General features: G+C 37.1%; 3 protein-coding genes across 3 annotated transcripts; 2 read left to right on the forward strand and 1 right to left on the reverse strand.

Moving 5' to 3' along the window:
* Positions 1–2,820: 2,820 nt before the first annotated feature.
* LOC112564902 (60 kDa heat shock protein, mitochondrial-like) lies at positions 2,821–13,753 on the reverse strand. Its single transcript, XM_025240009.1, is given in 14 exon segments — positions 2,821–3,249; positions 3,371–3,484; positions 3,486–3,583; positions 3,847–4,021; positions 4,462–4,599; positions 5,051–5,158; positions 6,025–6,124; positions 8,510–8,678; positions 9,952–10,045; positions 10,619–10,714; positions 10,972–11,054; positions 11,500–11,752; positions 12,179–12,359; positions 13,661–13,753. Coding segments are annotated over 13 exon segments (1,758 nt in total). The 5' UTR covers positions 12,347–12,359; positions 13,661–13,753; the 3' UTR covers positions 2,821–3,087.
* A 155-nt stretch (positions 13,754–13,908) lies between these two features.
* Positions 13,909–15,631, forward strand: LOC112564909 (10 kDa heat shock protein, mitochondrial-like). Its single transcript, XM_025240018.1, has 4 exons — positions 13,909–14,031; positions 14,546–14,707; positions 14,886–14,975; positions 15,407–15,631. The coding sequence occupies exons 1-4, from the start codon at positions 14,029–14,031 to the stop codon at positions 15,458–15,460; spliced, it is 309 nt and encodes a 102-aa protein (XP_025095803.1). The 5' UTR covers positions 13,909–14,028; the 3' UTR covers positions 15,461–15,631.
* Positions 15,632–17,363: 1,732 nt separating this feature from the next.
* Positions 17,364–21,954, forward strand: LOC112564906 (partner of Y14 and mago-like). Its single transcript, XM_025240013.1, has 3 exons — positions 17,364–17,956; positions 18,361–18,457; positions 20,628–21,954. Exons 1-3 carry the CDS (start codon positions 17,908–17,910, stop codon positions 21,085–21,087), a joined length of 606 nt encoding a protein of 201 aa, XP_025095798.1. The 5' UTR covers positions 17,364–17,907; the 3' UTR covers positions 21,088–21,954.
* Positions 21,955–22,973: the final 1,019 nt, after the last annotated feature.

The following is a 22,973-nucleotide window of genomic DNA, read 5'->3' on the forward strand; positions in this document are numbered from 1 at the left end:
GCTATTTTCAGTAGCTTCACGGGGCGCATTAAGGCTGAAATAATCGAAAAAAAAATTGTCGCTGATTTGAGCAGTCAAATACTTTTTTACTTTTTTACTTTTCTTACAAAAGGAAGTCGTGTGATGGTAACGTAAAGCCGTAGCAACGAAGTCTGACGTTGCCTAGGGGATGGTTGCACGGTCGTCGGTTGTCTCCGCGTTATAAAAACGATGCACCAGCGCCGGTCGCAGCATATGCTTCTGGTACCTCGTCCGAGTGCAGCTGGTCGTTTCCAAAACCAAAAGCGGAGATGCGGAGCGGCAAGGCAACTCGGACCAGCTGTGTTCGAAATCAGAAGTCCACGGCAGAGGAGTCCAACAAGTTGACAGTGAAGCAGGTCACTTCAGTCCTTACACGGCTGCGAGACCGCGGTGGATCCCGCTACACGGACATCAAGAATGCCATCTTTGAAGAGACAGGCGTGGAGCCCCGTCCCTTCGAGTTGAAGGCGCTCTTATTCCGAGGCATAAAGAAAGGAGTCATCAAAAGCAGAAATAGCGACGATTCGCTTTCTTCGGCGCTTTGCGTGCTGACCAAGAGATTAAAATCGCAACTCGCGGTCTTTGCGAAGCAGTTCGAGCGCACCGTAACTAAAAACGGCAGCCTTGATCGGCGGCATCAACGGCGTTGCAGGAGACGGCGTCGGCGTAGTCGTAGTCGTCGTCGACGTCGTAGTCGTCGTCGTCGGCGACGACGAAGAAGAAGACGAGGACGACGCAGACGAAGACGCCGCCGGAGAAGGAGAAGGCGAAGGCGATAGGCGATTAGGTAAAAAAAAAAAAAATCTCGCTTCGTGAAAAAATTTTCTAAAATAGCCCCAAAAATATTTCTTCAAGGTCCTTTTCAGGACCAAAATTTTGCCGGAGACTGGGTCAGAATGTTTAACGGTATTTAATGTTTTAAGTAGTTCGCACTGTAACTTGACGTTGAAATTCAGTTGGCGAAGGGTCAGACTTTCCTAGCCCCTTGTAAATATAATATGTAAATATTATTAAATATTAAATATGTAAATTATGTAAATCAGTAAAATATCATGTTAAATATAATTATTGTTTACAATTCAATTGTCATTCAATTCAGTAACGTAATACAAACATTAGGACAAGTGCACTAGGAAAAAGCCACGTTGAAAACCCGCAGAATATTGTGATGTAGATGTAATTTCAAAAGCTGATTCACAATTTCTTGATAAAGTAAATTCATTCGCTCTATTGCTATCCTTTCCTTATTTTTTTTTAATGACCAAACCAACCGGAAGGGAGTACAGCTTGTCAGTGAGGCACGTCCTGCGCAGTTTGCCCATTTTGGGTGTTCTGTGACATTCGCCAAGGGAGTGTGAATCGCTGCACTTTACACAGCATGCAGCCGACCTGTGTCTAAACTTTTGGCAATTGAACCAATGTAATGGTGACGGGATGAAAAAAGAGCCACTTTTATCCGAAGATATCCAATTTGGGGGGTTTGGAAGAGAGGTTAGAAAGTACGTATTTGTAGGAATGGTTTTTCCATCTCTTTTTAAGAGATGGCAGTCTATCAGTCTCTATTAAAAAAAAAAAAGTTTATCGTATCAATACCTTGACTTTCCTATACCATGCCAAAACCGTATTTATACAAAAATTTAATGCAGACCCCATATAAAAGTATTGGCTGGATTTGAGCATCACCAATGTACCAAAACAGTTTAAGAATACCTTTAACTCCCATCTTTGCATTTTTGGCTGTATGTTCCAATGCATCTTGTGGAGAAAACACAAATATTTCTATGCATTAAATTTTTAAAATAGAATTGGAAAAGAACCATTTTTTCCTACAAGATCTAAAACCACCATTTCGAAAAATCAAGACATTTGATTTATGAAGGCTGACAGCAAGACACAGCTGAAGTGGTTATTGTTCAGTAGGAACAGGGCATACAACTGAGGATTTCCTCTGGTCTTAACAGTGGCGTCCAACCTTTTCTTGCTCTGGACATGATATAAAAACTTGCGGGCCAGAATATGGTGGTTTTGCCTTGATGTTCAAAGCTAACAGTGTGTTACAAATAAAATAGTGCACTCCCTAGAACAATAAATGAACGTTACCTTCCCATCTCGCACCAACAATCTATAACACTATAGTATTTTTCAAACATCATTTATTTGAAAAAAAAGTTCCGCATAAAAACTTTCTATAGGATACTGCCAATGGATAAGCACACAAGGCAAGGTTCTAATCCCTTGCCTTACACATTTCATGTCTAGCAGCACAGTCACTTTTTCATGATTACGTGAAATGAACATATGGTAATGTACTCCAAAACAAACTTGTATACCTAATACTGGAATGTATGGAAACTCTGTACTAATGTTGAACTGGCCGCTCTATTCCAATTATCGAGCCTATCAATTATTAATCGCATTGTTGATTGAGTCATCTCTTATTCTAATACTATTTTATCCTTCCTTGTCACTTCCAACAATTTATCCTATTATTTGTATGTCTACACTCCTTCATGCGTATAATCCACAGTTACAACTCATGACGACCAACTACCACTTGGTGCATCCATCCGATCATAAATCTCTACATAAGGCCGGTCGCAACAGATAATACTTAAGATATATCCGGCTTAAACCCTGCATATAAGGAGTTTATGCGAACTATGTCTTACGCAGCACCCTTCTTACCTCGTGCTTTCAAACTATCGTTTAATGGAGACCCCACATGCGCTTCACCTACTACCTAATCTGATTCCTAAGCAAGTCACAGTTGCAAAGACACCAAGGAGAAGTGATTAACAAATCCAAATCCATCCAATATAAAAGACCAAACCACAGCTGCTGAGAGCTTGATTTGAAAATGTACAAGCTCAGTTCTGCTGCTGAAAGGGCTAAATCACAAAAAACTGGCAGTCAGCCATGTGAAAATATAGATCTCACAGCCATCACATTTTGAGTCACAGGAGGCTTAATTTACAAAGTGATGCCAAATGTCCCTCTCGGTCTTTTCTTTAAGCAAGCTAAATAGTCTTTTGTTAACACACAATCAGGATGTATGATGAAAGCTGTTTAGAAACCCATTCCACCCATACCGCCCATTCCACCCATGCCACCGCCCATTCCAGCCATGGCCCCTTCTTTTTCTTCTTTTGGCAGTTCTGTGACAACAGCTTCTGCAGTTGTTAGCAGAGATGCAACACCAGCTGCATCCACTAATGCTGTTCTAACAACCTGTTCAAAATAAGGAAGAGAAAATCCATTAGACTTGCAAATCTTTAAAAAAAAAAGAAACTCAACGAAACAAAACTTCGACATTGTAAGAATATAAATATTCTAAGGCTTTTTTCTATACCTTTGTAGGATCAATGATGCCACGCTCAATGAGATTTTGGCATAGTCTACGTCCGTCTGAGTGAGGTAGTGCATCAGTAAACCCATCTTATTCATCGATTTCACGAAGCAGCTTTCTCCACAACAAATTTTGCCATCGGCACACCATGACACAACTTCTTGGCCCACAATATCAGTGCTGGCACACGAAGTGATTTTCTTACTATCTCCACTCCTGCAACAGAAGTTACATTTCTGAACACATTGGACACAGTCTAATAACACGATAAACAAGCAGATGCTTGCATCACTTATGCACAAATTTGTCGGTCTGATTATTTGATTAAAAACAAGTATATTAAATATGCATTGCAGAAAAAAATAATTTAAAGCTCTAAGAGCAAAATCATGTGTCTATTTCTGTTATCTCCAAACCCAAAAAAAAAAAAAAAAAAAAAAAACCAAATCCCAAACAAAAACTTAGGATTTTACACTCACCTATGGTTTGATCACTATTTTCCGTCTTAATGCTGTCCAACTTTGCAATACATCTTAACAATGCGGTGCCACCGCCAGCCACAATTCCTTCTTCAACTGCAGCACGTGTTGCATTTAATGCATCATTTATACGATCCTTTTTCTCATTGACTTCTACTTCACTTGTGCCACCAACCTGAAAAGTGGTAACAACAAATTTTGAAACTGCCAAAGGACAAATAAAAAAATGCTACATTAAAGATGGATCTTGACCCTAGATTATTCCCAAAAAAAAAACCAAAAAAAAAAAAAAAACAAACAAAAAACAACAACACATCTTTATATCATAGTCTAATAACTGTTTATGCATAAAAAAGTGAGGGGTGTGGGATTGGTGTTTTACGCCGTGCCAGCAACTGAGGCTATATGACGGCAAGGCAGCCAGCCCTGTAAACAGATGCCACGTGCAGAGAGAGAACAGCGTGCCCGATACGAGAAATGAACTCTGGGCAGCCAACCTTCACTGTATTGGTGACAGGCGCTAACCGTTGCGCCACTGGGCCCCTCTGCATAAAAACTGATGACAGGAGAAACACACAAAGCTGAATTTAAAACAGCATCCACAGAATGTCTTACCTTCAACACAGCAACTCCATTGGACAGCTTGGCAAGCCTTTCTCCCATCTTCTCTTTTTCATACTCCGAAGTACTTAAAGCGATCTCCTCCTTAATCTGATTTATACGCTTCTCAATTTGATTTTTATCCCCCTTACCCTGAAAAAAGAAAATTTCTGTTGACTCTGGACCAAAACATTTATGTGCCTGCATGATCCATAAATGTATTGAAAAATAGAATCTTTCATTAATGCAAAACTCTTTGCCAATTACTGTCAAAATTACTGATAAGGACTGTGTAGGCCACTTTTGCAGATGGTGACTGGACACTGTGTTACAGTTGTGAATTATTGCCCATTTGCCTAAGTACCAACATTGCACCCAACCCCAGATGTCAGCCACAAGGGTATTAAACTGAAAATGTTGAATTTCATTCTTCCTGCTTATGAGTAAAGCAAGATAAAGAGAAAAAAAAAAAAAAAAAATAGAAGCAATCAAATCTAATTAGGATCCACTATTATAAAATAAGTGATGCAGCAGATCTTTATGACACTGTAGTTTTGTTTGTGAAAAAGCATTAATGAAATTTCAAAACTAAGAACTTACACACCCTCATAAGAAGACTGTCATCCTTTGTCACTGAAACCTCTCCAACCTGGCCAAAATCTTGCATTTGAATGTCTTCAAGCTTATACAAGTTACCCTCATCACCAAAAACCTGTAGCATACAATGTGAAACAATCATAATTCATTACTGGTTAAAACATTAGATCAGGCTCTAAATCATTTCCAGGCACAAATAAAAATCCACAAAACTTTGTACCAGTTTTTATGCCAGGTGCATCACAGCAAAGATGACTTGGAAAGTGACACTGATATTTAATAAAGCACCAACTGACATCCACTGACAAGATTGAAGGCCTGTTATGGAGGAGTAGGTGCTATACTAAAACTACAAAATATTTGCTTAAGCTTTCAAAACAGTTGATGCATTATGAAGTGTAATTTCTATTCTAAACACTTAGAAAGCTTGATCTGTGCTAAAGATCAGTATGGATGTGAATACATTTATTTAAAAAATGAAAACCCCACACTTTTAACTATAAAAAAGTTCCCATTCTTTTGTGATGCATTTCTGTGAACATGATCTTTTTTTTAAAAAGTGAATAAAAAACAAAGAAAATCCACAAGACACATGTAATCATACATTCTATGCTGACATTAGCAATGATTTTGGTTAAATGAGAGTGGTAAAACTTTACAACTTGGAACCACCATGTAATATTAAATTCTTCTAAGAAGCAAACTTACAATATGTGTCAGTTGTTCAGCCAAAGATCTTGGATAAGACTCTCTGGAAAAGGTATCAACTGAATATCTATATTGCACCCCTGTTAATCCACAAGCAAGGAGAACCTTACTGTGGGGGAGTCAGTGCAAAGACTTTCAATTCACCTCTGTTCATTCACAACTTAAAAGACAAACAACATAAAAACACTTCACCTCATTATTCTGTTTTTACATGTATGGAAGCAATGTTAACTTCTACCGCAAATACAAATGCAATATAGAATAAAATCTCACCACAGCTCCTGTTGCAACTGCCATGTCCTGAAGTGTGTTTTTTCGATTGTCACCAAACCCTGGAGCCTTCACAGCGCATACTTGCAACCCAACTTTGATTCTGGAAAAAAATATTTAAATCCATTTTTATGTGAAAGGAAGGTGGTAGTGAAAGATTCTCACTCAAAAGAATCTTAAATGTTTTTCATTTTAAGCACGTAAACCACTATGTTTCCTGAAAACACAAGAACAAATATGGCTCTATTTGAGCCCAGTTCAAAGTCTATGACTGTGGACCCAGGTTAATAATGTTGCACCACTGACAACCTGCACTGTCACAGCAGACTAGCAGAGGTTTCTGGTGCTTATGCCCCACATTGACAGTATTTAAATTCAACGGAATTCACAATTATACAGCTCATGTTGTTATAACCTGGGCAAGAAACTATTTGCCTTATTTTTTGTTCTTTTACTACCACTGGATGGATGGAGAATGTAACATTCTGTATACTGTACCATTCAATTTTATGCAAAATGGCCAGAAAGTTGAAATGTTTAATTCATGTAGCACCTGTTTGCATACTCTGCCCTAAATAATATTGGACAGAGGGAAAAGCAGATGCACGACATATGCAATGTTATACCCTGTTTACCGGTTTTTGACTTGTTGTCCAAGCCTTTCCAGCTACCTTCATATTGTAGCCAACTATGCCTTGCTCTTGTTCAATGTTAGTGAAAACATAGGCAGATGCTATCAGATAAAAAAAAGTTTCTCTCACACTTGGCTACAGACAGCATAGTAATGGATGCTTGAGGATTGGATTGTTAAGGGTGTTGATTAAACAGTCAACCCAGATAAACCTGGCAAAAAGCAGGTATATTTGAGATTTCTTTTATCATTAACAGCAAATTTTAATGTTTATGACAAATTTTGTTTATCTTAAGACTGCCTGGTTCTTGGAAAATCATAACTGAAAGTCCATGAATATTTTAAGTTTTTAAACAAATATCCACCCAATGTTAACATCCTGGTTAATGTACCATGTATGTCATGGTCCATGTAAAACAGAATGATAATTCATGTAGCACCTTTTTACATCCTCTGCTTCATGAAAAGACAAAGGGAAGAGCAGATGCATAAATACTCATACACATCTAAAGGAAAAAATCTTAGAAAAAGAAAAAAAATCCTCTTTACAACTTTATAAGTAGGATCTTAAATTTTCTTAGCACATCACTTACTGTTAGTTCTCAATGTATCACCCTGTATACCAGGCCAGCTGAAAGCTGCTGGCCTAGGCTGGACAGAAAGAACTTACTTTTGCATTCTTCTACGTCCCATACAACAATTGTCCTGCTGCATGGGGAAGACTGAATGCCTCTATCTGCTGACACGTATATATATATATGCTTAATAGTAAACATACTAAGAAAACAAGAGCAACATCAGTCTACATATCTGTAAGAATATTTTGCAAGAACTTTTGAGAAGTACTTTTTAAAACTGTGACACTTGGTCAACAGAGATAAGTTGCAGGCCATCATCTGTCAAGTTTTTAAACTAGTTACAGCCTTATATCAAAAGAGTACATCTATTTAGTCAAGCAAAAGGAAGAAATGTCAAAGGCTTACAATTAAAAAATGAGCCCTATCTGACAACTAAGTCACACAAACTTTTGCCAGGCATTAATTTCCTCAATGCTTGCAAATACCCGAAAAAATGCCACTGTCTCCATCACCTTAGCTGTTAATTGCACAACTACATTTATTAAATTTATTGGCAAACTTATAAAAAGTGTAAAACGTTCTTCCTGTGAAAAAATCTCTCTGAAACTGACAGCAGACACATAATCCAAGCAACTAAAATGGTGACCTTTCTTCATGGGTGACAATGCAAAATGGAAGAGAATTTTATGTCACAAAGCATCTAAATAGCAAAAACTAAACAGCCATCAATGTAAATAGCTGCTACAGATACAGAAAAGCACGCCTGAAACGTCTGAACCTCATGAGATTGAGGGAAGGATAGGAGGGGTAAAGTCCATATTAGAGTGCAACGACCAGCTAAAATGTCTCGCAAAAGAGTCGGCATTATCATGTACCATGCAAAACAGACCACCTTCATTGTATAACTGTTAAAAGATGGGGTCTCACAGCATGGACTGTTGCTCTAGCACCCCTTTCCACCCTAGCATGCACAGCAGAGCACTGCTTGGGAGAACATGGTGCCTTCTTCACTTCAACCATGCACCATTCTTTGAGAAACTTATTTACTTTCCAGACGATCGTAGGTACTACTTACAAAAGAAGAGGTAGGTGGGAGTATGTTGTTCAACTTCTTCATGTTTTCAATTTCATATGCATGTATCATCTTAGCTGTTCAACAGTTAATCTCTGAAATATATTTTGCTTTCATACAGAAAGCAATAATCACAATATGAATGCGATCAACAATCACAATAAAGAAGCACAAGACAAAAAATATTACATATGGATATAAGCATACCTGTTGAGAACAAGCGTACTGAGTGCTTCACCGTCCACATCTTCCGCAATTATCAGGAGAGGCCTTCGAGCAGTATTTGCAAGCTCAAGAGCAGGAATTATGCTCTGGACAGAGGAGATTTTCTTCTCCGACAACAGTACTAAGGCATCTTGAAACTCACATTTGGCACCTGATCAAGACCATCAGAGAAAAAAAATAACTAAAAAAAAAACAAAACAAAAAACAATTAATCCTAATGTAAAAGAAACTTTGTTGAATAGTGTAGTTGTGCAACCATCATCCAATGTTTTAGAACCACAAACTAAAGCACTGTACTGGATGATGTGTTTATTTTTATGGCATTTGTCAGTATGACCCTGTTCGTCATAACAAACAACAGGAATCCGGTCAAATGCACATCTTAACGCTTACCATTATTATATTATAAAATCTAAACTAAGCTCATTACAGTTATTTTGACACAATTTTAGTCATGAAAAATTCATTTTTAATTCAGAAATAGCAAGAACAAAAAAATTGATCCCAAACGTTTTAAATTTGCATTGGTAACAAAGAAAACAGAAAAATATATTTAACACTATAGAACTATGCTGACAGGGTTCCCAGGGATCAGGGATGGTGCCAAAAAAGGACCTTAAAAGTACCTTTCATGCATTCGTAAGGACCTAAGTGACAGTCATCAATGCTTAAGTTTTTCTCTTGTGTGGTCGGAAAGATGTATTATTTATGAATCTGTGGTCTTCTCTATGTTCTCAAATACATGTATTTCTAGTAATAAATAATCAAAGAGTTAATTTTGATGCCTGTCTGCCATATTTAGATTAGATAACTTAAAAAGTGTCCTTAGCGTGCTGATAACACACCGTTAATGTTCCAAGTTTTCTAGAAATCTAAGTAATAATAATTGCAAAACATGAAAGCCATTCTTTGGTGTAATACAAAAGTCAGTTCATGTCTCTCTCTCTCGCACACACACTCTAACGGGAAGAGAGAGAGAAATAGAGCTATGCACAGTAGTACTAGCTGATCAAAGTTCAAGAAAGAGTAAGTTTCTAAAGGCCTTTTGAAAAAAGAGTGTTTTTTGCGAATACGGAAGGGCAACTAGTGTTGTACAGATGTGTAGACCAAACATGCGGCGAAAAATCGTCGGTATTTTGCGCCAAAGTCGACTCCGGAAATAAATTTGTGGTAATATTTTATCGATAAAAGGACTTAAAAGGGTCACAGAGAAAATGTAAGGACCTGTGTGAGAATTTGAAAGGACCGCATGGCAAATAAAAGGACTTAAAAGGCCTTTCGGCGAAAATTCAATATAAAAGGACTTAAAAGGACCTTGCAAGGACCTGGGAACCCTGTATGCAGCACATGGGAATTTTCTTAATTAATATACAGCTTTAATATAATAAAAATGTGTGCAAACGCTTTTCTGGATCCTTACCAACCTTTTGCTGTGTTGATGAAGTATGGAGAGATGTATCCTCGGTCAAACTTCATTCCCTCAATCACTTCCAACTCATCTTTCAAAGTTTTTCCATCCTGAATCAAAAACATTCTCCGATTAATGATAAAAAACATTTATACCTATGATTGACCAAGACACTCATGCTAATTGTCTGGAAAAAAGGGTTTAATGTCAATCATGTACCCGTGGTATTTCAGTATGAACAAAGTTTATGAAGACACCATTGACAAAACAAACTGGTCTTAAAAACTAAGTAAACACCCACACATGTTTGTTTTTTTTTTTTGGCAGAAGGCCTAGAATCTGCTTGATTCTACTAAAGTTTTATAAATTGATTTACAAAAAGCATGTGCAACTCTTTAATATTAAAAGCCAAAACATAACATGTTGCACTGTCAACTTTCAGAATTGCAACTTTTGTACACTACAATCTGAAATGGAAACAGGCCTTCGTGTTGCACCTTAGAGATCTAGTAAGGACACAAGATGTCATTACCAGAGCAAATTAGGTGCTAATGCTAGCACTACAGCTATTTTTGAATGTTGGATCAAAATTAGGTCAATAACTATATAGCAGTTTAAAGAGAATTGGTAAATGTATAAATTGTATCCATCCTTTTGCCACAAAAATTACCAAGATTTATTACCTTAACAGTGATGACACCATCTCTTCCAATTTTTTTCATGGCTCCAGATATTAAGTCTCCAACAGCTCGATCACCATTTGCTGATATGGTAGCCACCTAGAATAAAAAAAAATATTTCCATTACAATCATTTATCTTATGCCATTCTCAAAATGATTTCCCAATGAAAAAAAAAAAATAAGATCCACCAGTTATGCTAAACACAAGAGAGGGTCAGAATAATCAAACAATTCAAAGATAAGTCACTTTCAACAAAATTTTGATCAATTACCAAAAGAAAAAAATATTGATATTAAAAACATATCAAATAAAACCAAATCCGTGAACTGCATACTTAAACCTGCTTAGGCATACCTGTGCTATCTCTTCTGGCGTGGTAACAGGTTTGGACATCTGCTTCAACTGTTCAACAACTGCATCAACAGCCATCATAACACCTGAGAGAACAGAAAAATATCGATAACAAATTGATGCACTTCATAGCTGCATATGCTGTGCCAGATCTTCAAACAAGCTTATTTCTCTCAGCCCCATACAGTTACAATCTTTGATTTGAATTAACTACAAAACAAAAACTATATTCTTAAAATTCACGTCAGTGTATTTAAAAAAAGTGCTCTTTAAAACGCAGTATCACCGATAGTTCTTGTTAATGTATTTAATAGATAAATTTTTTTAAAATACTGGTCGAAATTTTCATTTGTTGCTTCTCCAGGTTTGACTAGTAACCACGCGGGCTCGATGTTAGTGAAAGCATTAAAGCACATTACCTTAATAACACTATAGAAACTGATGCTAGTTCACAGTGCTATCTTTTTTTGTTATACTTGCCAAAACAAGATGGGAAAAATGTAAGCAAGTACTGCTCTAAGAGACAATTACCTTTCCGTATTTCAATGGGATTTGCCCCATCACTTATCCTGGCAAAGCCTTCTTTTGCAATAGCTCGGGCAAGCACTGTTGCTGTTGTTGTTCCATCTCCAGCTTCTTCATTTGTATTATTAGCAACATCTTGAACGAGTTTTGCACCAATGTTCTGATACTTGTCCTTAAGTTCAATGCCTTTTGCAACTGTCACACCATCTTTTGTGATCTTCGGACTTCCCCAGCTTTGTTCCAAGATAACATTTCTTCCCTTTAAAAAAAAAAAAAAAATAAATAAATAAAAATAGGCTGCTTTTCAAGTTTATCCATATGCTGTTCCTTTTGGTTAAGTTGAAATTTCACTTTAGGATCAATGAACAAGTTAAATTAGCAAAAGAAGTTCTATCTCCCCGCCAAAGTTGGCCTAGTAGCTCCCTAGCCATTGCAGTAGTTATGGCATTCAAAACAGAACCAGAACTTAAGCAAACTGTTTTGGCAGAATTAAAGCTTGCTTTTCATAACACATCATCCAATCAACTATCTTTCAAAATGACTACCAATGTAAATTGCTATAAGAGTGCTTACACAATTACAATTCTCTAAACAAACTGGTCACACCAACCCGCTCAAAGGAATAAAAAGTGACTATCAAAGCACATCAGATTTCAATATCAAAATCAACAAATTTTTACGAAACCTTTGGTCCCATGGTAACAGCTACAGCATCTGCTAACAAATCAACCCCCTGAAGCATAAGAGCTCTAGCATCTGCACCAAATTTAAGATCTTTGGCATAGCATCTAGCTAGTGATGGGGCAAACTTCCTGGCAACTGCCGATCGTAGGATGTTTGGAAGTCGGTACATGATGAATTAGTTTCTGCACAAAATTAAATTAAAGAATTAGAATCACCAAGGTTGAGGTGCTGTGTACTATTAGTGTTTTCACAACTGACCGAGCCAAGGTGATGACCCCATAATCAAATAGGACATTATAGAAAGGCCAGAACTGAGGTTCAAAAGACTAATCCAGCTATCAGATCGTTTAGCTATTGACACTTGTACATGAAAGTATTTAGCTGATTTTGTCACATTAAGGGCACTACCATGACACATAAAGTTACCAACTACATAATATGTCACAAAGATTTTTCAGTGAAACTACATGGTGACACCAGATATAATGCTTAAAACAAGTACACTAAATATTAATCATATTCTAAAAAGCCAACTCAAAAAGTAAAACCCTAATATGTGGAAAAGCTTTCACTTTTTAACATGACCTTCCTTGACCTCCATGTCTTGAGAATAAAGGTATAAACCAGCTAATGAAAATCATCTCCCCATCCTTCTTCCAGAGGTCTGTCTACATCTGTGTTAATGAGGAAATCGGGTTTTTCTAAAATACACTACTGCGGAAACATCAGTATTGAAGAGTACTCAGTTTTAGAGACTACCAAAGAACATGCCATCTTAAAGAGAGTCCATAAAACGTTTGGACAAAGTGCAGGTCACCTTATACAGTACCTATAAAAATCCCTTTTGATATTTTAAAAAAACTAACATAACCGCGCAAGCATGTGAAAGCATACAACTCACATGATGCTGGCACCTTTAATAAAATCTTAGCGATATTTTCAATCTTTAGGTTAAGTGGTACTTTTTTTTACACGCCTAGAGCGATTTTGCACTTGCATCAGCTCTAAGGTGTTGCACACTGTTTCTATGAAATGGTACACTCGAGATAGTGTCAAACACTTCACCTCCCTCCCATAGGTTTCTTGTCAGCTTGACAGTATATATTGTATGCATATGAAATTTGCCTTAATATTTCATCATACTTACAAATTAGACAAAAGTAGAAGATATTAGATAAATGTTACTACACCTCTACCATTAATATTATTTATACACAGCAGTTGCTCGTGACGAATAACAATCTCATAAAGCATTAATTTTTCCACGTGGTTTCTCTCGGACTCGATGCCTTCCAGAAACTACCACGTGGGTAACATTTCAAACCTGGCTAAAAAGCTTGAGTAATTTGAATAATTGCTTTACAAAAACCTTTATAAAAATGTAATTCTGTTACATATGTTACTGATTCCTTAACATGCACAAAACAAATCAGCACATTAAGTGACAAAAAAGGTGGACTTTGACTACAAATCTACTCCGTACCTCTCCTTCCTCGCCGTCTGAAACAACCTTTACCCAATCACCAACTGAGGGAGCAGTTATTTAGAAAAATCTGACGCTATTACCTAACACAAACGTTTTTAAATATTGACGATCTAAACAGTCAGACCTACTCATTTCTCAATTCTAAAACAATTATACAATAAAATTAGTGCAAAAAAATTATTTTTGAGTGCAATTAAAGCCCTTCTGTTGTATATGAAATGAAGGGCTGCGGCTCATTAGTTTGAAAATAATGCCTTCTCCCCTTGATCAAGGTCATCGGACAGGCGCATTAGAACCACGTGGTAGAAGATTCTGGCTGTTTTGACTTGCAGATCCTGATCTTTTTTTCGACCAAGTCATTTAACATGGTAAGTAAATAAATATTGCCACCAGAGTGATTCACTGAAATCCTAACGTAATTTCAGATCAGTATATTAGTTATTTGTTATTTCCAATAATACTGAGAGTGCATCATGATTCCTGTTACGAGATGTAGAAAGTGACCTTTCGAATTTCATCACATCGGCGAAGTGTTAGCTTTCAGTTCACATACAGCAGTAAATCCACTATACTATTTATCATCTGAATACTAGTTTTGGCCAGATATTACTGTCATAGTTTTTATATTCATGGACTCTTACATAATCTGACAAAACTTCTGAAATGCTATTCTTAGTGGGAAAGATCCTGGCGCATAGTATGGTGCATCGACTTTCCCACTATTGTTTTTTTCAGCTTCTGAAGTGACCATTGCTATTATCCACGTTTCACTTAATGAAGAAGATATATGCATAGTCGCTAAACTGTTATGATTTCTGCCAGCATTTCTTTTTTTATAGGCATAAATAGCAATTTTATGTCTATTTTTTGTGTTCATTAAAGGCACGAGCATTTAAAAGATTCCTCCCCCTGTTCGACCGCATCCTAGTGGAAAGAAATATGCCAGAAGTTCAAACAAAAGGCGGCATCATGATTCCTGAAAAGGCACAAGGGAAAGTACAGCAGGCTACTGTTGTTGCTATTGGGAAAGGAACAGTTACTGAGGTTCACCATGCTTTCGTCTCTTTAATTTTTAATGTCATTCATAATGTGATGTGCTTGCAGGCACACCAAAGCATTTCATTTGAAGTATGTAAGTGAAGATCAAACATGCTGATTTTAGTAACCCAAACTAACAAGTTGATTGCCCACAATATTCTAAGGAAAAAACTGTAATTTTCAGAAGGGGGACACCATTCCAGTCAGTGTCCAAGTTGGTGATAAGGTATTGCTTCCAGAGTATGGTGGAACAAAGCTGGTCTTGGAGGAAAAGGTACATTATGCAATTAGCTTTGATTTTGGATGCTTTAAAAACATTTTGACACTGGTTTTCACCATTTTAATTTTTTTATGTCCTTACTCATAAAGGTCATCCTTAACATTTGAGTAGATGAACCTTGCTTGGGTGCACCCTTTGAGGAATCCCATGAGATATGCCACTCCAAAAAAATAATATTGTGATATGCTTTTGGTGTGTGCTGCAGAAATTATAATGCACTCACTCAGGCATAGCTGACTAATATTGTATATGCTCAGAGAATGAGCTAGAAAATTGCAACAGTTAAAAGTTAGTATTATTTTTTTCTTCCTTACTGACATTTGGACATGAAAAACAATTAATACATTTTTCACCCATTCATGTTTTTACTTGATAACACCACTTTCTGTCTAAAAGTTGCAATCAAATCTATCCTTCTGTTGCAGGAATATTTTCTTTTCAGGGATGGTGATATTCTTGGAAAATTTGAATCACAATGATTGTATGCCCAGTTTGTGTTTTTTCTTGGATGCCAGGAGTTGTGACAGAAACCATTGTGTAAAAAATATATAGCTATCAAAAATCATGAAACATAAATCTACTTGTGGATCATTGCCATTTTTGTGTGTGTACATTTATTAGTTTAATAAACAGAGAAGTTAGTACCAACAGTTGTCAATATTCCTTGGGTACTTGCAATGGCAGTTGTGTGAACAGCAATTTAGAATGCAGTATTTTATTGCTTCATGAACCAAGTTTCAAAATTAAATACTTGACTCATTTTGTCTCTATATCGCCTAAACTTTGTGGCTGCATATTTGACACATAACATATGCATGCACAAGAGAAATATCTTAAATATGAACATTGAAAAAAAGTAGTAGCTGCTACACATCTACATTATACCAAAGAAGGAAATGATGTTTAGTATTAAATGCTAACGCTGATTTTTTTTTTATCACCAGGAGTAACATTCATGTATCTCTAATTGATTTATGACTAAATAGCAGTAATAGACCTTCAGAGGGTGACATAGTCTGTGTGAAGAAGATGCTCAAAATCATATTTCATTTCTTCTGGTCTTACAGAAAATAAAGACTTCACTTTTATCATATTCCTGAAGTGAAATCTAAATAACAAGACAGTAAGTGCCTCGTTTAATTAACATATGTTGTTATTGAGGACAAAAAACTTGCCCTTTTAATGGTAGGCTATTTGCATGCAAAGGTTCCTGAAATGTGGCCACTGACGACTCAAAAAGCTGATCTTCATCATGCAGACTAAGGCAAAGTGATACACAGGCTTTTAGGTGATTAGGTTGCAGTCACCTCTCATCAAAGGATGAGATGGAAGACAATCAAGCCACCCCTACAAGTACAAGGATGGAGACAGTACAGCTTGGTACCACCAGCATTTCATAGTTCTAATAGGGCATGTGTGTGTCCTTCAAGACCTGTTTAACTGAATGATCAGTGTAGAGGAGGTTTGAATTTTTGTTGTGGTTGTGGCCTTTTCCACCTGATAGCAATAATGGACATGTAGCTTGTTGAAATCCTAGACGCAGGTCTGGCTTTTTTAAAAATTCAAAAATGCACATAAGATACCGTAAAGGTCTTGTTTGTGGGCTGTCACGCAATGAATACTTTCTAATTGCATTCGCCCACACCTCCTTACAACACAATCACACTAGAAAGACCTCTATGAATTAAAAGAAAATAATAACAAAAGAGTACATATGTATATATAGGAATAGTTCATAAGTATGTCCAAATGTAATCTCAAAAACTTAGTTCTCTTGCTGTCTATCCTTGTTTATGTTCATACAGGTAGTAATTACACGTTCATGATGGTTATACAATAATCACAGTTCACCACTAACAATCCAGTGTTCACAAGTCACTTCACGTTTACCAATACTGCAAGAATCTAACTCGTGCTGATGCAGACTTCTAGTACACTATACATTCGCCATACATCGACTAAGTCCCGCGGACTTCCTACCTCTCTTCAAGACGGACCTCTGACAGCTAGTTTGCCACCCGCAAGAGTGAAATTTTCTCTTGCTGTACGAGACTGGATCGTCTTCCTGTGGGGCGTCTCTGGTCCCCCTTTGACTTCGGCCATGTAAACAGGGCCGAAGTTGGTAATATAGACCTTAGAGAGGGACGGTGGTCGCCTGGGGCGATACCCGGCTTATAGCTGGACAAAACTGTTGACTTCCCTGGCAGTAAGTGAACCTGGGAATCGCGGCCGCCCACGTAAGGGTGGCGTGTTTTCGTTGCCACCGACTGGGGTGCTGAATGAGGTAGGTAGACGGGTGTCGCAACAGTCGCAGCAGATGTGGTGCCCCGTTCACGGTTGATTGTCCCTAATCTAATTAACTCTAATCAAAACATTGTTAAAAGTAGAAAATACGTTTTCTACAGATACAAGTGATACAAATTTGAGTGATCAATATTGTATTACCTAAGTTTCTCACTTTTCGTAATTCTTTCACATAAAAATCTTAAACTGTTCTAATTTTGTTAAAATCTGCATTACATTTTTTTTTTCACGTGCAACGGTATAAACTACAGTTTTAGTGGGATGTACAGATAAGATCGTGTGCCCCCGTTTTTCAGTACTCAACTATTTGCTGAACAAGACACTGATCCGAAGTGAAGCTTTTCTCCCACAAATCCTCTGATGTTCTAAAAACATGAAATTTGAAGTGGGGCTGTGTGTCGGGAGTATAGGCTCAATTAGGCAGATGCGCATGTAGAACCAATCACCAACAGTCAGCTGAGACAATACTTCAGCGGTGCTTCGATCAAGAAAGAATCATAATTCTTCTAAGACTCTAAGTGAAACAGTGCGTTGGACGCGGACAATTTCGAGACAGGAAACTTAACCAAAATGGATTTTTTGAATAGTAGCCTCCCTTCGGGTAGAAAAAAAAAGCAGCAGCATGGCGTCACAAATTGAACGAGAGGGAGTTGTTCGCGACGAGAAAACCGGTAGAAATACTTAATCACTGTGGTTTGTTTTGTATTAGTTGGAATTAAACATACTAATGTTATTTTGTAAAATTAGATTATTCTGTCTCACGTAGACACTATTCCTTGGAAGAATATGGCATTTTTGCACCCTTTTAAGAAATCGCTTTTTGTCAGTGAAGTCTAAAGAAAGTTAAAAGTGGTCATTGATTGAATACATCTGTTATTAATAGTATATAGGAGGAAAATAATACAGTGAGAGAGGTAATGCGCGCTCTTAAGTAAATTTAATGGACTTAAAAACACTAAGAAGTACCACCACGGTTGTAACAATTTTGCATACAATGCTGCGGCACAATATTCTATCACGGTTTCTAGATTTTTTTTTGTTGGTGTTTAGATATTTGCATTTCATATCATATCAGGCGAATTGATAATCCCAGCAAGCCAAAGACCAGATGGAACTTGGAGAAAAGCACGGCGTGTCAAAGATGGCTACATACCGCAAGAAGAAGTTCCAATGTAAGTTTTGCAGTTTTAATTCTAAAGTCGTCTAGGGATTTTCACTATCAGTTTTACCTTATTACAGTTGTAGACAACCATTTAAAAAGGTATATTTATGGAATTCTTTTCAGTGACCCCTCAGAGGATGCAGTTATCTATAATATGTATTTTAAAACAGGCCTTATAATTTTCTGTCCAATCAGCATGTTTGTCTTGTTTTATTGTTGAAAACAGGTACTAGATATATGACTTCTTTTTGTAACTGATAGTCAAAAATAATGGTCTGAAGAAGAAATAATTTTTTCAGTGGATATCTTACCCAGTTTATGAGCACAATTATGGTTCGTATGCACAACGAGAATCAATTAAGTTGGTACCTCTATATGACTAGAAACAGTTCGCATAATGCTCTCAGGAAGTTTGAATGTCTTGCCAAGGGCCAAAGCTTTGTCTCTCCACACACGATAACAAGTAATCTCAAATCATTTGTGTATGACTATTCAAAATTTCAGTGCAGTTTGACTTTTTAAAATATCATAATGCATGTTGTAATAGCAATTAGCTTCATTTCTCTAAAATCCCAGATGAATTGTAAGAACATAAGTAGCATAGACTTGAAATCTATAATATGACTTTCCAAAATTAGTATACTGAAAGGAGTTCTTCTTCTTGGTCCTATTCACCCCCAGTGGAGCATAGGGCTGCAATACTGAAAGGAGTAATCTAGTCAAAATCTTCCTTTTGTGAATGGTGATGCCATTTTTGTTATGTATACTGTCCTAAACAATGGAAAGGCCACCTTCATATTTTCTAAATTTTTATAGATCATGATTGTACCAACAGTGAGCTATTCCTTCTAAATCATTTTTAGTGAACTTGTTTTGTGGAATGAAATCCAGTTTATTCTTGTGCGTGCTCAGTACAGCAGTCATGCAAATAAGGTCAAATGTGTGCAATTGCAACATATCCATATGACAAGGAAGACTTGAACTAGATTAAAACATGCAATGCCCGTGCAAGCCCTGTCCATTGTCAGCACAACTCATTAATTTTAGAGCCCTGGGAGGGTTTATTTCCAGTTTCTATGCACCTTTTTATCATGCCTCAGAGATGTAAATCAGTACTGTCGACCATGGGAGGGTTATTACATGTTTGCAGGAGGGCATAGGTGTTCAAGAAATGGTCCTCTGATTGGGAGTTGATCGCTCTGTCATTCAAGCTGTACAAAACTGCAACAATGCAATGGGAAATGTTGCAGAGCGAAGACACCCATAGTCAACTATGGTCAACACCATACTACTATCTTGTATTGGCACAGCACCATCTGGCATGAACTAGGCAGCAGTGGGTTGCAATTCTCTTCACTTATTAATCTTGGTTCGCCAGATCCTTGGTCTTTGCTTTTCCACAGTGGCGGAATCCGTGTCTGGAGATGATAGGGAGAGAGTTACCACAATCTCACTATGGTGGATCATGATCGCTGTGGTGGTGGATCCCTTATGGTGTGGGGTAGCCTAAAAAAACTCACTACATGGTGCAAGGACATGTGGCAGGTGTGGCATGCAGAAATAGCATCATTTTTCAGCCTCTAGTACTGTCAATGCAGTAGGCTATTGATCTAGCCGCCATTTTTCAAGTCAACAATGCCAGACTGCATAGAGTAAGGGTTGTCCGCAACTTCTTGCAGCAGCTTAGAGCCAACCAGCTGGACCAGTTTCTTCAGCAAGAGTAGTGGGCAATTATTCAAAGGACTCTGACAACATTGGCTCATTCCACAAGACTGAATACCTTGCCTTTATTGAGGCCAATGGTGGACACACATATTTCTTGTTTTCTCTATCACTTTTCTGAATTTTGAAAACATGGGTTATGTCAAGCCAAGCTCAAATTCTTGTTAAATTATTTGTTTCACTGAAATTTTCTGATGTTTCGTTTAATAAATAAAGAAATGCTTTAATTCAATATTATTGCCTGTTTATTGGCACAAAACAGTGATTGGCTAAACAACTGGCCTTTCCATTTTTTGAAGCAGTTTAAGTTTTTTTTTGGCTTTATATTGAGTTAATTTAGTCTACTTGTGAAATCATTTTTGAAATTATTTTTGCTGTGACCACATATTCCAAGAATCATCACTTGTTTTTCTTTCAATGTTAAATAATGTAGTGATTGCTATCTTTTCTTCTTTCAGCTTTGAAAGCAAAGGAACACAGTGGCTGAAGAGTCGCCCAACCCATCCCATAGGACTGAGTCCAGAGGATGTAGAGAAAATGGAGCAAACAAAGAAGATGCTAGCAGATCCAAAACCTGCCCAACCGATGCACACATCAAAAGCTGCAAAGAAAAATGCGAAGAGGAAAGAGAAAAAAAGACAAGACGCAAAATCTTCAGTCACAAAATGCATTGAGCAAGTGACGATAACTGCCAAATCTTGCTCATCCAACCCTGAATCAGAAGATTTAAAACCAGACTTAGCCAAAAAACTGAAAAATTTAAAAAAGAAGTTAAAACAGATAGAAGAACTAGAAAATAAGATAAAATCTGGGGAACTAAAAAATCCTGAGAAAGACCAATTAGAAAAAATCAGCAGAAAGAAAGCAATTTTGGAAGAAATTGAGGATCTTGAATTAGAGCTGGAAGAATCATCATGACAGTTTTAATGCACTAATAAGCTAATTTCATAACCATCCATGCTGTTATTCAAGGTCAAATAAGCATGAACAGGGTGAATTATATCTCATAGCATTAACATTTCTGCTATGTCGGTGCATGTAGCTTTCATTGTGATAAAAAATGTTTCCATTATTGATGTTCCCCTGTGTCATACTATTAAATCAAAGTTTAATTGTTGATTTGTGAAGTCATTGATGTAATGGCATTTTAACCTTCATACCACAGGTGGAACAAAATATCTATGTGTTTCCCAGAATCAGCAAATGTAAAGACAATGACATAAAGTCCTAGCATCTCATTTGCTGACATCAAGGGAAATAGCCAAAAGAGAGATGTTGAGGCATCATGACCAAAATAAAGATCTGATTTACAACTAAGATTTGTTTAGAGGAAACAAAATCCATGCACGAGTCATTGATGTGATCTTAATGCTACTACTAATGTTTACTTGGTGGTAAATTTGGTGACAGCAATGAACAAAAAAACTAATTGATACTTACGTGGCATGCCTTTTGATCTTCATGCTGTTCAGTGCCACGTTAACCTAATATCTGCAGTTAGAAGCTAGAAACAAGTATTTCTATTTATGCATATTTCTGTATGTGCCTGTGTGTGTGTGGGCGAGAGAGAGGGTTTGAACTCAAGAGAGGTTGTGTTATCATACATCTTAAAATGTTTTGTTTTTGAAACAGAATGTGCCTCACTTTGACAAGGTGGTTATTAAGAATGAAAAGGTGAGAGCATCATGTTTTAAAATAAAGGTATTACACATACTTCTTGCAGATTTTTAATAAGTATGCATGCTTTCCATTATTATGTGCAGTTATATAAAATAGATTTCAACAGATATTTTGTCCTCGTTGCACTGGAATTTTGTTGCGTCACCTTTCATGAAAGGAATGAAAAGGTACAGATGTCTTTTTGACGTGTGGTTGCATTCTTGCTTCCACACCCTACCCTGCATGTATATGATTTTTGTGCACAGTTTTGTAATCGGAGGAAGAGATAAAAAGAAGTATTCGGTGCACTCTTTTCAGGCATTGTTCAAGGAAAGGTACTTTTTTCTGAAATCTGAACAAAACTTTTTCCTACAATTATTGTTAAGCACATTTTACCATTGGATGCAAGCTCAATACGCTGCACACTTTAATCAACCATACAAGTAGCGAGCATCAGCAAATGGATGACAACATGAACCAAGTGCATGGATGAAGATGACTGGAATCAGCAAGGCACAGTCACTGCCAACCCTACTTCACACCTGCCACAAGCGTTTTGTGATTATTTCGTTAGCAAGATACAGTCGGACCTCAATAAGTTGACCTTCCCTTAGTCGAAAACCTCCCTATATCGAATTAATTGTTAGTTCCCAGCCAAATACCTGCGCCTTTATGCCATTTTCCTTAACTCGAAAACTCTGTAAGTCGAATTTTTTTTCGGGTCCCTTTGAGTTTGACTTATCGAGGTCTGACTGCATCAGACAATCATTCTTGCCTGCCTGACATCTCTCATGTTGTCCTGGGTTGCTCTCTGACCAAATTTCGACCAATCTCAGAAGCTGATGTAAAGATGATTATTCTGAAAGCTGAGCCAACAACTTACTTGTTAGACCCAGTTTCCACAAAATTTCTTTTTGAGTATTTAGAATTTTACTTCCTGCCATCACAAACACTGTAAATGTCAGCTTGTCATCAGGTGTTTTCCCCATCTATGTTTAAATGTTATTTTATTTTGTTCTGCAAAATCACTTAGGAAATAATTTACACAAAATTCTCAACACAAACTCTGTTAGCCCAAGCAGATGCAGCAACTAAAGTAATTTGACTGAAAATTCTCCATCAAGTTGTGCCCTGCCTCCTTTAAA

Source organism: Pomacea canaliculata, linkage group LG5, assembly GCF_003073045.1.
Source record: "Pomacea canaliculata isolate SZHN2017 linkage group LG5, ASM307304v1, whole genome shotgun sequence".
Classification (NCBI taxonomy): Eukaryota; Metazoa; Mollusca; class Gastropoda; order Architaenioglossa; family Ampullariidae; genus Pomacea; species Pomacea canaliculata.

What these genes read in the sequence shown, in the direction of transcription:
- LOC112564909 (XM_025240018.1), top strand. An exon ending in GGAAAGGAACAGTTACTGAG is followed by an intron (nt 14,708 to 14,885) that starts GTTCACCATGCT and finishes TGTAATTTTCAG; the next exon opens with AAGGGGGACACCATTCCAGT. An exon ending in AGCTGGTCTTGGAGGAAAAG is followed by an intron (nt 14,976 to 15,406) that starts GTACATTATGCA and finishes CTTCTGTTGCAG; the next exon opens with GAATATTTTCTTTTCAGGGA.
- LOC112564906 (XM_025240013.1), top strand. Translation starts at nt 17,908, where the DNA reads ATGGCGTCACAAATTGAACGAGAGGGAGTTGTTCGCGACGAGAAAACC. An exon ending in TGTTCGCGACGAGAAAACCG is followed by an intron (nt 17,957 to 18,360) that starts GTAGAAATACTT and finishes ATATCATATCAG; the next exon opens with GCGAATTGATAATCCCAGCA. An exon ending in CCGCAAGAAGAAGTTCCAAT is followed by an intron (nt 18,458 to 20,627) that starts GTAAGTTTTGCA and finishes TTCTTCTTTCAG; the next exon opens with CTTTGAAAGCAAAGGAACAC.